The sequence below is a fragment of the Typopeltis vanoorti genome, chromosome 9, assembly GCF_054136105.1.
Source record: "Typopeltis vanoorti isolate ZY-2024b chromosome 9, IOZ_Tvanoo_1.0, whole genome shotgun sequence".
Classification (NCBI taxonomy): Eukaryota; Metazoa; Arthropoda; class Arachnida; order Uropygi; family Thelyphonidae; genus Typopeltis; species Typopeltis vanoorti.
In genome coordinates, this window is record NC_143557.1 from 102,673,051 (window position 1) to 102,689,525 (window position 16,475).

General features: G+C 33.0%; 1 protein-coding gene across 1 annotated transcript; it reads left to right on the forward strand.

The window, feature by feature from the left end:
- Positions 1-2,212: 2,212 nt before the first annotated feature.
- On the forward strand, positions 2,213-11,285 carry LOC150103343 (techylectin-5A-like). Its single transcript, XM_090398280.1, has 6 exons — positions 2,213-2,345; positions 2,588-2,729; positions 5,501-5,661; positions 7,116-7,221; positions 7,672-7,836; positions 10,858-11,285. The coding sequence occupies exons 2-6, from the start codon at positions 2,594-2,596 to the stop codon at positions 11,139-11,141; spliced, it is 852 nt and encodes a 283-aa protein (XP_090254406.1). The 5' UTR covers positions 2,213-2,345; positions 2,588-2,593; the 3' UTR covers positions 11,142-11,285.
- Positions 11,286-16,475: the final 5,190 nt, after the last annotated feature.

Sequence of the window (16,475 nt, forward strand, 5' to 3'; positions counted from 1 at the left end):
TCTGCATCCAATTCATCTAACAGTTCCTTTTCAATGGATAGCAACATGTTTGATTCCAAGTTCTACTCAGACAGTGAATTTCTTAGCCCTGTCTTTATGATGTTTAGCTTTGAAAATGTCTTCTTACATTGGACTTGAGTAACTAATACTCTGCAGATGACTTTATAAAGTTCATAAAGGTTATCATATGCCTTGTCCCGAAGTCTGTTGGATGCCAGAATTTTTCGTACACACGATGGGAAAGCGCCACGAATTTTACACTTGTTGCAACTGGAATCCATATTCTCACCATCATTAAGCAATAGCTTTAATACATCAAAGTTCGAAGCAAAAGAAAACAATTCCAACATTACTTGATCTTTGCTGATTTGTGGAGACATCTTAATAATACCTTCCAATGCTTCATCTTCAAGGTCCATCTCTGCAATAGGTTTAAACTTTGCTGGGTCCAGGCAGGATAAATCTTTCTACAACTTTCACGGGACCGATTTGCCTGTTTTGAGGGATGAAAAACCCGAGTTACCGGGAAAAAATACCCTCCATCTCCGTATGAGACCGTCAAACTCACTTTTAGTCGAAAGAGACCAGATGACGATTCCTCACGTCACTGATGGAAATCGAACACAAGTCTTTCCGAGCTTCGTCTATACTGTCTGAGCTACGGAATAAAGTATTATCCCATAATCTTCCTTCCATTCCTCGTAAACGGCTGGCTAATTTCCTCTCAGGTCGTGCACTATGTGGTAGCCTGAAACGCTTCTTTTCAGATTTCCCCTATCACTGGTAGAGTTTCAGGCTTTCCTACTTTCTTCCCCTTTAGATAAATGACCTTTTATCACTTATATCAGATTCTATCCATAAGTTCTTTTGAAAGGTTCGAGTATACATCATTTCATTTGTCAAACATTTTACTACATAAATCTTGATTTTCTGTCTCACTCATGTCTAAGATGACCATTTTTATTCACAACAATTCGCGATTGAAGCATTTATAACAAGAGGGAAAACGGAAAACGTTTTTATACATTGAATGTCTTATTGCGCTAATCTGCACAATATTTTAAGGATTATATCACCAAAGTCACAACATAGTTATTGGAGATAACAATAAATAAGTATTTTAATTTTATATTAGGGTTATATATGATTTATATTTTATATTATGCCTATTAATTAAGAAGTTCTATAAGTAATTTGGTTTAAAAATCTCTGTTCAATACCTATAGAGATTTTATAGAGAGCAAGATGAGACAGAAATCCATAATCATAAACACTGCTTTCGACCCATGCCGGAGACATGACAAGTGTTGCCATTACAAGATTTAAAATAAATAAATAAATAATTAACTAGCATTTTGTAAACGGGGCTATTTTCTTGTACCATTAAAATTTCTTGTACTCTGAAATTTTCTTTCTCTTAAGAGAAGTGTTTTTGCACTTTTCCTTTCTTTGATAATGTCCAGATTCCAGACAGGTTCATATTACTTTTATTGGGACAAACACATCACGTTCGTAACCGCTTTATCCACAAAACATTTGTTCGTCCTTCTGCTATCAACACTTCTCTGACATATTTGCAGTCTACAGATACGGTCAATATCAAATTAGAACCGGCTAAAAATGAGGTGCAAGAAAGATTTATAACTGGCTTTAGTATTAGCCAGTTCTAATATGATCTTGACCGCATTGTATTCGTTTTTTAAAGCCTTCAATGTTATAGCATCCAACTCATAAAATGCCTAAAAATCGAATACAATCCAACTAATAACGATCTTTCTTTTTGGCTTTCTAGCATTATGAAAGAATAAATGTTATCAATAAGCTACATAGGAGCGCTCTTGTAAAAGAAGTAATATTAATATAATATACACTGATTAAATTAATCTTTTATATTGTGATACTCGATGGATAGATCTCATGTTTCTCAGCAATATTTCCGTCATGCGTTTCAGCCATATTATGACAGAGGATGTTTTCCTCATATCCCATTTCTCTGGACACTGAATACATCCTGTGAATCAGGAAAAGATGTGTCTACATATGTCGAATCATCATTTTAGAGCAAACACGCCATCTCTGATTTCTGTGAAATTATTCATTTCTTAGAAAATTGAACTGTTCACAGAAACGATAACTATAACATAACTAAAACTTTACTTTGCTTTTCCATAACTCTGTTGATTTCTTAAGCTATTAAACACATTCGCAGCGAGTTTATTCCACTGAATGCTAAATTTAGTGAGCGTAATTTTTGTCCGGAACTGTACGTTATAAAAAAAAGAAAGCTGCGCATAAAAGGATAAAGAATACGAGATCCGGATGTGTTTTTACAGTAGGATAATAGAGTAAGTATTTTATAATTTATAATGTTTTATTACTTTATATGGAGCCATGTAAGAGGATTTCAGCTTGTGAGGAATTCATATTCAATTATGTTTTTAAATACGAAATTTAATACTTTTTTGCTTTAGTTTACTTTCAACCAATCATCGATGAGTATCACAAAATCTGTACAGCATCTGTTACAAAAAATAAATCAACTGGTCGAAGTCATTTTAACTGACGATGGATCTCTTTTTTCTTATAGATCGTAATGAAACAGACATTATTCGTGATCTTTATTTTGTTGTTAATAAACAGAATTGGAGCAGACTTTAAATGCGATGTGACTCGTTCGAAAGAGAAAGTTCAAGAAGCTTGCACCATACTGAAGGATATTTTGTCTAAAGGTAAGATATATATTTTATCCTCCCTACTTCAATCGGTTTTAATAAGCGAACTATTCGTTGTAACTTCAAAATTACTTCCAGATAACTCTAAAATATGTATTTCATTATATTTGCATGCAGTGGAACATATTAGCGAGAATGAATAATTAAAGATCAAAAGACAGTTATTAATTGAAGACATCTACTTATGTTCTATGACAACTAGGAACAAATATTAGGTTCTATAAACGTTTTAACTGCTGACAGTTGAACAGACTTATTGGCAATTAGAATTATATCCGAATTCAATATCACAATGGTACTAGCTGCTATTAGAGCAAAACAAATGCGTTTAGCTACTGACTAATTTTATTATTGAAATTAGTTTTCAGTGTTCCTTCCATCTCTTTTGCAAAAATCTCAATTGTTTTAAATCCTAATTCTCCTAAGTCCAATCTCTGTTCTAAGCGTACAGTTTGTGGATTACCTAAAACAGCTCGCTCACGCTGATAAGTTTGCTTCAAGAAAATCTATTTGTGCACAAGTACAAGATAAAAAAAGAAAACATACAGCTGACTTCCTTTTACTATGCTCCAATCCTTGATCGATTATGAAACCCCTCCCATACCAGATTTGAGATACTTACTTATTTGATCACTCAACAGAAATCAAAAAAGTTCTTCAATGTGTTAATAGCAAAACTGTTTTCAGGTGTTGATTGTTTATCTCCACAATGCCGGTGGTGAAGATGTAATATCGGAGTGCAAACGAAGAAATTCTTCGCTATATAATCGATTAATAATCCAGAGATTACGAATGACATAAAAACTGGTATGATAGAAATCATGTTAACAAGCTCTCATCCAGTCTTTCGTATATGCATTTCTGTTGCTTTCCTGGTACCCCTAATGGCTTTGTAGAGCCTCCGTAGCTCGGTAGGTATAGACGAAACTCTTTAGTCGGAAAGGCCTGGGTTCGATTCCCGTTCATGACACAAGTTCATGAAGGAGGTAGAGGGGTTTTTCACCTTGGCACTCGGGTTTTTCGTCCTTCAGAACAGGCAAACTGGCTTCATGAAAACACATACACAGATTTACAGTGATGAATACCTGTAACCCTGTCACATGCCTATTCCAAGACCAGATATAATGGAGAGGGTTTGGGAAGTTATGATGAACTTTGCAAATAAATGTTGGTCGATTGGTAGAGCCTCTGCTACTAATGGTTCAAGCAAAAAGTTAAGCAAGTTTCAGCGCGGTTAATAGTTGGAAGGGGTTGACTCGTTCGATGCTGTTGGAACACTCTCTCCCTCGATGAGTCTTTCGACTCCCTGGAGGTGTCACATAATAATAATAATATTAATAACAACAACAACTACTACTACTATCGTATAAAAATCGCACCAGAAAATTTTATGACCAGAATACTTCCCTACAAAATCCCCAGGAATCGGACACGACTGAATGGTTAAATCATCATCATCATGATCGATGTCTTTCTAAAAATATTCTGATATTTTAAATTACACTTTTTTTTCAAATATGACATTTTTCAAAGACTGGTCTTAGTTCTGTTATTTTCTCCTCATCATTTATGAAGGAATGTTTTTCTAACTGGTAAAAGATTGCATTCATAGTTTAGTTTATTATGGTATATTACATGTACATTTTATATATTACAGAACTTACTGACATAAATAATCAAACTTCAAAACCATATATCAAAGTCATAAATGTCAATTCCCCTCGTAATCCTTCCTACAATATAACTAACAGTTTATTTGAATTAAACAGAAAATCGTTCTGTTGTAGTTCCACTTTTGTTTGTCGTGTAACTCTTAACATGATGTTAATTTATAAAGAATTCGGGTCTTCAAGGACAACAGAATTTCTCCTTTTGAAATATCAGCTTCCAGCTGCTGACAAATTCTACCAATGATGGACGTATCGGTTTCCAAGATGTTTCATGTTCCCTTCTGTTTCAACAGAGAATGTGACACTTGTGTTAAACAACGATTATCTCTATAAAAATTCCGAATCTTCATATACATAGATTATAATATCAATCAATGATGGAATCTATCTAATATCATATCATATCTAGATCGAAGATCCTTTATCTAGCATTTTCAAATGAAGCTTACGTAGCCTGTCTCATACGAGAGGAGCATGGATTTTCTCTTCACTTGGGATGATATAGAAAAATCTCTTGAAATTTAAGAAATGCCACACCACATTCGCTCGCCCTCTATCTTACTTTTGTGGACGAATATTCCAGGTTTCGTTTTGATAAAGAAATCTAATAAGGCAGATTGTTTCTTCTTTACAAGTACTCTCATCTGCGGTGTTAATTAACTGATATCCACTTAAGTTTCGTAATGATAGTGACACACTACAAGTGCGTCACTTGTAGTGCATAAGCAACTATCAGTATTGTCATGATGCGATTTAATAATGAGCAGACTTCCTGTTGAATGACATTGTCATGATGTGCATTTCTTCAATGATCTAGAAATCACGGTTGAAATCTAATTTGAATATAGCAGTATTCCTGTATCAATCAATCGGAGTAGCAACAGAATGCTTTCAACTCATAAAATTCCTGTTTTGAAATAAAATGAATTTAGTCTAACTTTACATTTCATGTCACACATTTGTATTTCAATTAGACGTAAAACATGAATGTTTTGAAATTTATGTCTGTTGCTAATGTGATTAGCTGTTATGTTTTATTCGTAGCTTCTATTCTCCAACATGTATTACATTTTTACAAAATATTTTCTTTTTATATAGAAGATGCTCAGTGTAGCGACTGCAAGCCAGCAGATTGTTCCGAGGTGTTGAAAGAAGGACACAAAAGCAACGGCATATACCAGATATGGCCCAGAAGTCGGTTGCTGAAAGATAGCATTAACGTGTATTGTGACATGACTACTGATGGTGGAGGATGGACAGTTAGTGTTTGTTTGATTCATTTAAATACACAGTACGAATTTCAGTCAATAATAACGTATTATTTTAACATTACAGTTCTTTCAAAAATATTTGAGATATTTCTCCTGTTAAAACAAATTTCAAATAATAGGTAATTTTTGCTACATAATTCCTACTTTAACTTAAAACAATTTTTAAAAGCAGTTTTTCGTCTTGTGCTTTTTGCCTTTCTCCTAAGACGAAAATGTTATGTACAAGAGTGCACCAAAAACAATAAAATAAATTTATTTTCATTTATTTATTTATACACATTTACATATTCATTAAAACAGTTTCTCCCTATTTATCCACATACCGATCATTCTTCTTCATGGCACTTGTTATAATTTGATTCATCCCGTTTGATTCTCTTTTACTATTTACTATGCACCGATCCTTTGACTGCATGATTTTTATGACTTATACTGAGGTATTCTCTTGGGGAGGGGGCACTATGCATATAACAGCGAGGAAGAAAATGCAAATTTACGTGCTTAAATTATTTCGTTCATTGAAAGTGGGTGCATTGCGCAAATCTCAGGTCCATAAGTTAAAGTAGATATAAAGAGAGGACTGAAACCAACTTTAACTAATGATCTGAGATTTTTGTTGGAAAAAAAACACTTGCTCGAAGATTGGACACCAGAGTGATGAGAGTTCTGAGAAAAATTTATCAGATGAATAGATAACATCTTTGGAAGATCAGATTGAAGGTGTGTATATTAGGATAGGACTTGGCATTATTATCATTCAAGAATGCTGGAACAAAGGTAATCTCAATAAGCATGTTCAATTAAATATAAAGTGAAATGAAACGTTAGTAACCTGTTGTTTGATACTAAGAAAAATGATACAAAGACCTTGTTAAATCTCATATTTAGATCTTTTAAGTGCCTCATAAAAAGAAGAAATATGACCTTTCGCATTATCGAAGTCTGACCGATAACAGATTAATTTAAAAGAAAATATTCGAATAGAAGTTAGTAATAATGTAAACGCTTCATACAATTTAAAAGAAAATATTCGAAGAGGAGTTAGTAATGATGTAAACGCTTGATACAATTTAAAAGAAAATATTCGAAGAGAAGTTAGTAATAATGTAAACGCTTCATACAATTTAAAAGAAAATATTCGAAGAGAAGTTAGTAATAATGTAAACGCTTCATACAATGCTATCTTATTATCCTGAACAACCCTTGAGAATATCAAATATTTAACCGCAAAGGCCTTCAAACAGCTGTCCAGAATATCCGAGAAGGTAGTGCTCCCACTGTAAAAACAGTAGATAGTGAGTTAAAAAATGACAGAGACAAAATATATCTTGTTTGTTTCAAGACTGATTCATATCAGCACCTTTTTTTAATAATTAGGAGGTTAAATAGATCTGTATTGATCTTTTATATAATAATGGAATCATCAAAGTACGTACTTACAGTTTATTCAAAGACGAGGCGACTTTGGAAGACTTGAGAGTTATTTCTACAAAGGATGGGAAGACTACAAGAATGGGTTTGGCGAGCTTGATCAAGACTTCTGGTTAGGTAAGTAGACCTATATGCTGTGTGTGTGTGTGTGTGTGTGTGTGTGTGTGTGTGTGTGTGTGTGTGTGTGTGTGTGTGTGTGTGTGTGTGTGTGTGTGTGTGTGTGTGTGTGTGTGTGTGTGTGTGTGTGTGTGTGTGTGTGTGTGTGTGTGTGTGTGTGTGAGAGAGAGAGAGAGAGAGAGAGAGGGAGCTGTGAAATATTCCCTAAGCTACATAGATTTGACATGATATGTCAAATCTATCCCGAACATACCACTACAAAAAAAAATAATCCAATTTACTACTAATGATAATATTGGCTATCAAATTCAACTAAACAAAATTAATTATTTCGAAATGTAAATTACCGAATGTCAATTAATTTATATTTCATGTTTAGATTATTAATTCTTAGGTTGAGTATAAAATATGGATATTCGAACTTCGGTTTGATAAATGTTTCTTTTATAGGGAACGAAAAGATATACGCACTGTCGCAGCAGACTGAGACCTCCATTAGATTTGATCTTCAAGACATGGAGGGTGGTTACAGGTATGCTGTGTATGATAAGTTTTGGATCGAGAATGAGGCAGGTGATTATGCACTTCACGTTGGGGACTATATGGGGAATGCTGGTAAGTTTCAAAAAATGAAAAGTACACTTTTTCTTTCTTTTCGTTTTTCGCACATAAAAGCTCAATTGTTATCTAAATAAGAGAGCCATTTATGTCCGCGGAACCTTCAATAACTTTCTTGGAACTTGAACCTTATTAAGCACGAACTGCGAGAAAATTAACCCTCACGGAATAAACATTATTCTTGGCATAATCTTTCTAAAGTTCAAAGAGTTTCCTAAATGTATTACTCTTGACATTTTCAGGATATTTAATGGGATTTGTATGGCAATCTTGTCAGCACACTACCGCTGTTTTTTTTTTTTTTTTACTGGACTGCCATATGCTTGTATTTGTTATCAAAATATGTGTTTTGCTAGATAGGGTTCTGCTTTTATATTTTTATTAATGCGTGAGCAAAAGATTCTTGGCATAATGGGACGACTGGTTAGCGATTTTCTTGATATGGAAAAAGCCTACAGTGACTTGAAATAATTAAATGTTTGGTCTCTAGAGGAGGATTTCCGGATTCAGTATAAAACCTATATAAAATGCTTGTGTAGCTCAGTGGAAGTGGTGCTCAGCGCTAAACCACCCGAAGATTGACTTAAGTTCAAGTCTAGTCTCCTAAGCCCTTTTTTCGACCGGTTTCTGAGTTAGTCGATCTCTGGCACGGAAAGAGTGTTTTTACTCCCGGAAATTCGGATTTTTCGTCCCATAAACTCAAGAAAATCGACAGTAGAACCCACATTATTTCAGACATTAAAAATATTGTGTTAAGACAAAGGAACACAGACGGCGGCACTTGTTCAGCCTTCTCTTCACAGCAGGCTGCTTAGTGATAGCCCTTGGACCAGCTATTTCTGGAGACTGAGTGATATATCTATCACTCAGTCTCCAGAGGTTAGTAGGCCTCGCCTACTCATTATAAGGGAATAAAAGGCGCTAGCTGATTTTAAAAAAATAAATAAAAATATAACACCTCTTAGAACACCTATGATACACTATTGACCTGCAATCTTTCTTGAATAGGGGGAGCCACATAAATCTAAAAAATAAAAATAAATTTCGTTCTTTCACAAAGTTTAAATCCAAACATTCTCTAATGAAGCTCGCAATCTTTTTCTCTCGGTAACATTTTTTTTAATCTTTTCTTTTCTTCCACAAAAATAAAAACTGCCAGAGAAGAGATATGATAACATTAAAGGATGCACTTACCTGTTATCCAATCTGGCAATAATATATTTAATCTGTCCTCTTATTTCGGCAAAACATTCAATGCCTAAGTTTGTCAAGATTCAAGATTATTAAGAATTTACTCCATAATCACTATTATCTACACCAACTTCGAGTGGGAATGGACAAAAGGAACTTATTAACCTCCTCTCTTTCGCTTCAAGAACACATCATCATAACTATGACAATTCAACTTCTGAAGTATCCGCGAAACTTATCACCTCTGAAAAATATTAAAAAAGAATTTCTCGATTTGGAATTCGTTCCTCTAGCATTATCTAACAGTAAAATAACCAAACACCATGATTGTAATGACAGGAGAACACTGTGTGCGATTAACATATCAGAAAAACTAAATGCGTGATTAATCACATAATTTTTAAAATTTATAGTCCTTATAAGGACTGGCTTAAAGGGGCGAAGCAAGAATGCTTTTCATCTTCCCCGTTATCCGTAGAGGACAGTGTAGGGATAAGGTGTTATTCAGCTATTAAAGCCCTGGTCATCGCAGGAGATTAACAGCAATAGCCGAGCCTCAGTTAGAACTTCATTGGCTACAACATTGCCATCCATTACCCTTCGTTTTTAAAATAAAATTTGAAAGTTGGATCTTTTCTTTGTAATTACAATATTCATTATTCATCTTGGTGTTTCTTCATCACAATTTATATTAATTAATTGTTTCTAATATATTTCAATGTTATTTTTGGGATAATATTTTTGTTTATATATTTTTATGTATAACATTTTATGTTTTTTTGTTTAAGAATTTGAGAATGCATAGGCTTATTAAGTAATCCTTTAAAATACTTATACACTAAATTATCTCATATTACTTATGTAATTTATTTAAATACTACTTACTAAACTGCGGTAATATTGATAAATCCACATTATTAACATTACTGATAATACTGTGCTAGTAATATGCTTGTAACCGAAGAAATGACAGAACTGAAAAATTAGATATAACAATAAACGCAGAAAAGCAATAGTAAGAAACAATTATAAAATGAATAATAATGATAATAATAACACTTAATTCCCCATTTCATACATTCGCACATAAAGACAAACATAAATAACATATATAACACATATTTTAGTTAAAAATATTGAAACGTGACTTTCTGCTCGTGATGACTGAACATTACCTTACATATCAGCTGCTGTTTCCTATTCTTACTGCATTAAGTAGTATGTGTCTCCTTTCGCATGATCTTTGAGCATTTTACTATTAGATGATTTATGTTAGAAAATTCCAAATCCATGACTTCTTTTTTGATATTCAGAGGCCTAATATTTCTTTATCTCATTTTGTAACATTCACCGGTCATATAATAATGTCGTAGGCTTTCTAAAATATCAACCACCAACTATGCATTAAAATATAGATTCTCCGATAAACTAAGGTAAGAGAGTAAATCCATAAATATTATACAAAATAGATTTAATTTAGTTATGAATCAGTACGGCAATAATCATTAGAAACTCAAAGATACTGCCAGATTGGTTGGCTAGGTGAAAAAATGTCTCCTCACATCATTTTGTAGGTTCGAATTCCCGAGTTATCTAAATAGAATGTATTTCAGCATTAAAAATTTTTTGTTTTATAGATTGTCACTTACTTTTTAATTGCCTGAAGTGAAATGAAAAAGATAAATGTTTGCAGTACATTGCAAGATTAATCTAACAGTTAGATAACCTAGGACCTTAGATTTATACCAAAGGGTTAGTTGTATCCTTTATTTTCATTTTGCTACGCCATGATTTATTAACATGTCTTTTTTTTTTTTTTTTTTGAAGGGGATTCTCTCGATGTACATAACGGAATGAAGTTCTCCACCAAAGACAAAGATAATGATAAAATCGACAAACACTGTGCTCAATTATACGGTGGTGGTTGGTGGTACAATGGTTGTTATCGTTCTAACTTGAATGGATTTTACCTTAAAGGGAATTACACTGGCGTGGCTCGTGGAATGGCCTGGTATTATTGGAAAGGAGATTACTATTCCCTGACTGCTACCGAGATCAAAATTCGCCCGTCTAGCTTCAGGATATTTGCACAGAAAACAATCCCACAATAATAATTCCTCATTTAAACTCACCTATTTTTTAAGAGTGCTAACTTCCCAAAATCCTTTCATCATCAACTAAATATGTTCCTCTGAAAAGTCAATGTTATTTACTTTATTGTATAGATATCAGAAAAATAAAACGGTGTGTTTTGACATGAATGTTTTTATTTTGGGGAAGTTCGAAAAATCGGTTTAATTTTTATGTAGAAAAAACATTAATCATGAAAACGAAGTCTATTTTATTTCGATTGATAGAATAATTTTAAAACATTTTATCAGTTTATTGAATAAGGTATTTCATAATGAAACAACCAAGAGGGAGAAGAGAAAAAAATAGTCGATGGATCAATAATTACAAGCTAGGTTAACACTTATAATTAGAAATAAATCTGGATTTAATTTTATCGCAAATTTTACACATTTGATAAAAATCCATCAGTAAAGGCAAATATACAATAAAACATATTATCTATGTTTTATTGTATATTTGCCTGTATATATATATATATATATATATATATATATATATATATATATATATATATATATATATATATATATATATATATATATATATATATATATATATATATATATATATATATATATATGTGTGTGTGTGTGTGTGTGTGTGTGTGTGTGTGTGTGTGTTTTATATATAAAACATATGTTATATATGATTTATACAATAAAACATATAATGCATAGCAAATATAAAATAAAACATATAAAACAGGCTTTCAAGATCTGACATCTCTTAATAACAACATAATAGGGACCCCTGATTCTAGCAACTAAAGACCTACTCCTCGCCTCATGAGACACTAACAATTCACTTACTCTAAACTATGTCAAACATTTTCTCTTTTAGAGCAAACATTCTATTTTTGTGGGATTTACTTTTTATGCGAATTACAATCTGATTATGCGTTAGTAGGTTACTTGAAAAAAATACCAAACATGGTACTTTTTTCAAGCAAATTCAAGTCCATAATAAGCATTTAAAGAAAAAACATATTTTGTACTTATTTTGATTTATGCATTTCAACGAAAGAAAGAATAATCTCTATACGTATGGTTATTCATTCTTTCTTCATGCACACCGTTCTTATGATACTAGAAAGTTAAGTAGGTTTCATTTTAGTTTCTGATGAAAAGTAAATATGATTGGTCTCTTTAGAAGTAAACTGGGAGCCAAGTTTCTAATATTTTTCCTAATGTACATGATTTTAGGCGACAAAACAATTCTTTTGCTCACTGGAAAATGTATAACTCAGTTCTTTAGAGACTAGTTAAATGTCACATCCTGTAGATAATTAAAATAATGCTTAGGATAAAATGCAGGTACTGAAGTAAATGCTGTCTGCCTATTTTCAACTGAAAGCATTTAACCGGTCTCGGACTAAGGTGGCGCGTCTTATGTAAACTCAGGGTTTCCTTCGAAATAGATAAACCAACCAGAAGAAAACATGTATATTATGCTGCCATAATTCTATGAGTTTACATAACATAATTGGGAATCTCAAAGGGACAGCATGCCATAAGATGGTAAATAAGTATCACATTTAATTTATTGATTAAGTGTCATTCTTAAAAGAGTGATTTACGCAATACATGCCAATGACATCAGTTCATAGCTAAGAAATTAACCGAAGTATAAAAATAAAATATATTTTTATATATTTTATTTTTAATAAAAATGACTTTAATATTAATAGTCACTGGAAAAATAAACAGTTAAGAAGGAATCAGTCAACACTATAGTAGAGCAACGTCTTTACATATTTTCTCATTTAAAAGCTACCAAAACGATGGGAAAAAGAAAAAAAACGTTCGCTCATACGTTTCTGTTTCCTACTGATAAAGGATGTTCATTCGGGTTTCCTAAAGTAGATGCATCCTGTCTATAACGAAAATAATAAGGTCATCAGAGCAAAATAAAATATATTTCATTTCTTAGAATTGAAACACTATTATAGGAAACGACAACCAATCTCTGAAAGGTTATCTGAAAATTTAAAACGGTATCAGTTCACTTCAAGCAATGTAAACAGTTATTCGATGTAATTATTCAGTTCCTCTTTAAACGCGAGCCTATTTCCTGTTAGAAAGACAAAAAGTTTAAGCAGAATAAAATTATACACGAAGTTCTGTTTTTCCGTACAAGCCTTCTCAGTCAACAGCGATCTCGTGCCTAGTTACACCTCTTAGATGTGGGTTATTTTTCATTGATTAAACATCCGGGATAGACCACCTTTTGAGAAACTAGTTAGCTTTACTGCTTTTGAAATCGTGGCTCTAGCCAGACGGACACCCACAATAAGCTCTTTGTCGAACTCTGAAAGATACTTTGTTTCTCCCATTGTGATCAACACTGTGACCTCGCAATTCCTTATTTGGCTATTTAACAGTCCGAAATGACCAATTATATATAAGAAATACAGGGACTTACAAATGATTATATTTGGGTCTTCTTGAAGAAGATTAAGGAAAATATTTTTAAATAATTATTAAAAAATATTTTAATGAAAAACGGTTTTAAGTCATTTGTGTAATTCTAAATGTAAAACTGCCAAAAATATTTCAGTGTTGAATTGTGTATAATGAACATTGTTTAATCCTCAATTTATAAAATTCAGCTCAAGAGATGTGCTGAATAGTTTTTATAATCTGCTCGATAGAAAGGAAAAATTAATTCTTTGGCCAACAAAATACAAGACAACAACTGCATACTCTTTTTTTCCTAGTACAAATTAATCCCAACACGAATTTGAAAGAAACCTTTCATTTCGCAAGGAGGTAAGTAAAAAAATTTAACTCCAACTTTATCTAATAATGTTTGTGCTCTTCTGGTCCTAATAAGTCCATTAGTTCACTTGGGCATGGACTCTATCAATAAAAGACACATTTTTATTACTTCTGCATCTAGAAACCGTACTTTTATAATGGATTGTGTTAAGCTATCATTTGTATCACAATTTAATTTTCCGACTCTCTTTTTCACTATGACCCCACATTTTCTATTGGATTAATGTCACGAGAGTTAACTTGCCACTGAAGCAACTGGATGTTTACATTTTTGAGACTCTCTTCCACTTTTTTTGAAATGTGGCATAGAGCGAGATTCTATGGGAAGATAAATTCTTTGTCTTTCTGGATCTGTTGGGCCACTCTTTTCTCCAATATTTTTAAGTATTGATCACTGTTCATCATACCGTCAATAGGCATAAGTGATCCTGGACCGTCATATGTAAAACAAGGCCAGAACCTATTTATAGCTGGGTGGTTAGGGACTTGTTGAAGGTGGGTGGGAAAAGTCTTCTGAACCGCTGGTTTGGAATCATAGAGTATTCGCTCTCCTTGTACAAAGAAATGGCTCTCATCTGAAAATATCACTTTTTTCCACTTCTCAACAGTCCAATCTGTGTACACGTTACTCACTGGAGCTTCCTTTTCCGCATAGCCTTCGAAGGTCTTGTTTCTTTTGGTCTGTGGGCAGTCCTTCCTGCTTCCAGCAGTCTTCGATGGACTGGTATATAAGAAATTCATTCAAAATTAATTCATTCAAAAACAAAATATCATTCTCTATTAAGTCTACAGCAGATAATCTTGGAACTAATTTTTCTTTTTCGCTCACATTTTCTTTTCCCCCCAGGGAAAACGATACCTGCCTGCCTTTAAACCCCCCTTTCAAATTGTATTATCACTACCAAAACGAACACCATACTCAATGGGAATTTGTCTTTGAGTCAATTGTGTGCTGAGAAAGAGTACATGAGTTTTAACGCTTTCTTGGAGATGTATTCATTATATAGCTACATAAAATAAATCAACGACTACGAATGGCAACTTGCTTACACTATTAAAAACTCACAACAGTATTTATAAAACTCGGGCGAAAACAGTTAAAACAAGCAGCACTCAACAAAAATAGTCAGCTAAAATCGAAACAGAACTGAAAAAAAAATTGGTTTTTTTTTTCTGTTTGGTTTGCTACTGTATTTTAACGTGGATTTGTTTCCGTTTGAAATGGAAGATGTGGGAAACGCGTGCCAAAGAAAAAAATTATTATAAGCATCTTTCAACGGGTATTGTGAAACGTGAGCCATGCCTTACGAGGATCTATATTTTTTGCAAAGTGAAAATTCTGCTGCTACATCACGAAAAATTTAACATTTGAATTTTTTCTTTTGACGTATGTATAATCGCTGACTTGTTTTCTCGTGTTCTTACTATTCGTTTCCATTAACTGATGTGAATGCTGATTACCAAATTGTTTCTATAAATAAAAAAATTCCTTATTGATTTTTCCAATTGTCAGTTAATTTATATCACGTTATGTAAGTATTCCTGCATCTACCATTATTATTTTTCTACGAACGTCAGCAACGAATGCTCTCATTGGTCATAATCAATGTTATAATATTAAAGGAAGTGACGTGTTAGATAATTAGCGAATTTTCTGAAATTTTCAAATAAAAGATAATTCTTGATTTTGGCACTTTTTAATAAATTTAATTAAATTAAATTTATTAAATTGAAAAAATATTTAGAATTAGATTAAATAATTACATTTGTATATAATTTGTACGCGCATGTCTTGAGTCAATTCCTATTCGTTGTACCTTCATCTACTTTATCATTTTGATTGGTCGAAGTTTGCCCCCAAGATGAATCATTCTGATTGGTCTCGAGGGCAAATTGGTTAACCAGATTTCTCGCGGGAAATCACCGGAACAAACATTTCATTTTCAAGTTTAATCACCTACAGTTCGGGTTTATTTTTCCAGCTCTCCAAAGATACGCTAAGAAAATGACTACTCAAGATCTCACCAATTTGTTTAAGCAAAGCCAAGGAAGAAATGGTCAAGAATATTCCAGAAGGAGAAAATTGGATTCTGAACCTTTGAACTTGAGCATAATATATCGCAGTATTGATGGATGAAAGAAATTGCTGAAAAGACAGAAAAATGAAATTATTGCAGAAAGTTCCATAGTGCCCAAGGAGAATACGCCACTTCTGGCAATTGCTTCCACTTCTGCTAAAATGAATGCATCGTTAACCTCTCAGAGTACAAAATCAACAAACGTAGGTGTAAAGAGATGGAGTACGAAATTGTGGACATGCATTCTTATATTTCCTTCTTCAGAGAGAGAAATTCCAGGAAAGTAATCAAATGTACAAGGAAGCAAATGGCGATACATATCCGAAGAATTTCGCCGGATGTGTCACACTATTTTATCAACCGAATACCTTTGAGAAAGTACAATTTTGGAAAACACTTCCACGGGATCATGAGGTTCGTGCGGAATTTGGATGTCGCCCACATTTTGCAGACAAAT

Excerpts from the sequence above, each read along its gene's own strand:
- LOC150103343 (XM_090398280.1), top strand. The coding sequence starts at position 2,594 with ATGAAACAGACATTATTCGTGATCTTTATTTTGTTGTTAATAAACAGA. Across the intron at positions 5,662-7,115 it reads CTGATGGTGGAGGATGGACA|TTTATTCAAAGACGAGGCGA; the intron begins GTTAGTGTTTGT and ends ACGTACTTACAG. Across the intron at positions 7,837-10,857 it reads GGACTATATGGGGAATGCTG|GGGATTCTCTCGATGTACAT; the intron begins GTAAGTTTCAAA and ends TTTTTTTTGAAG.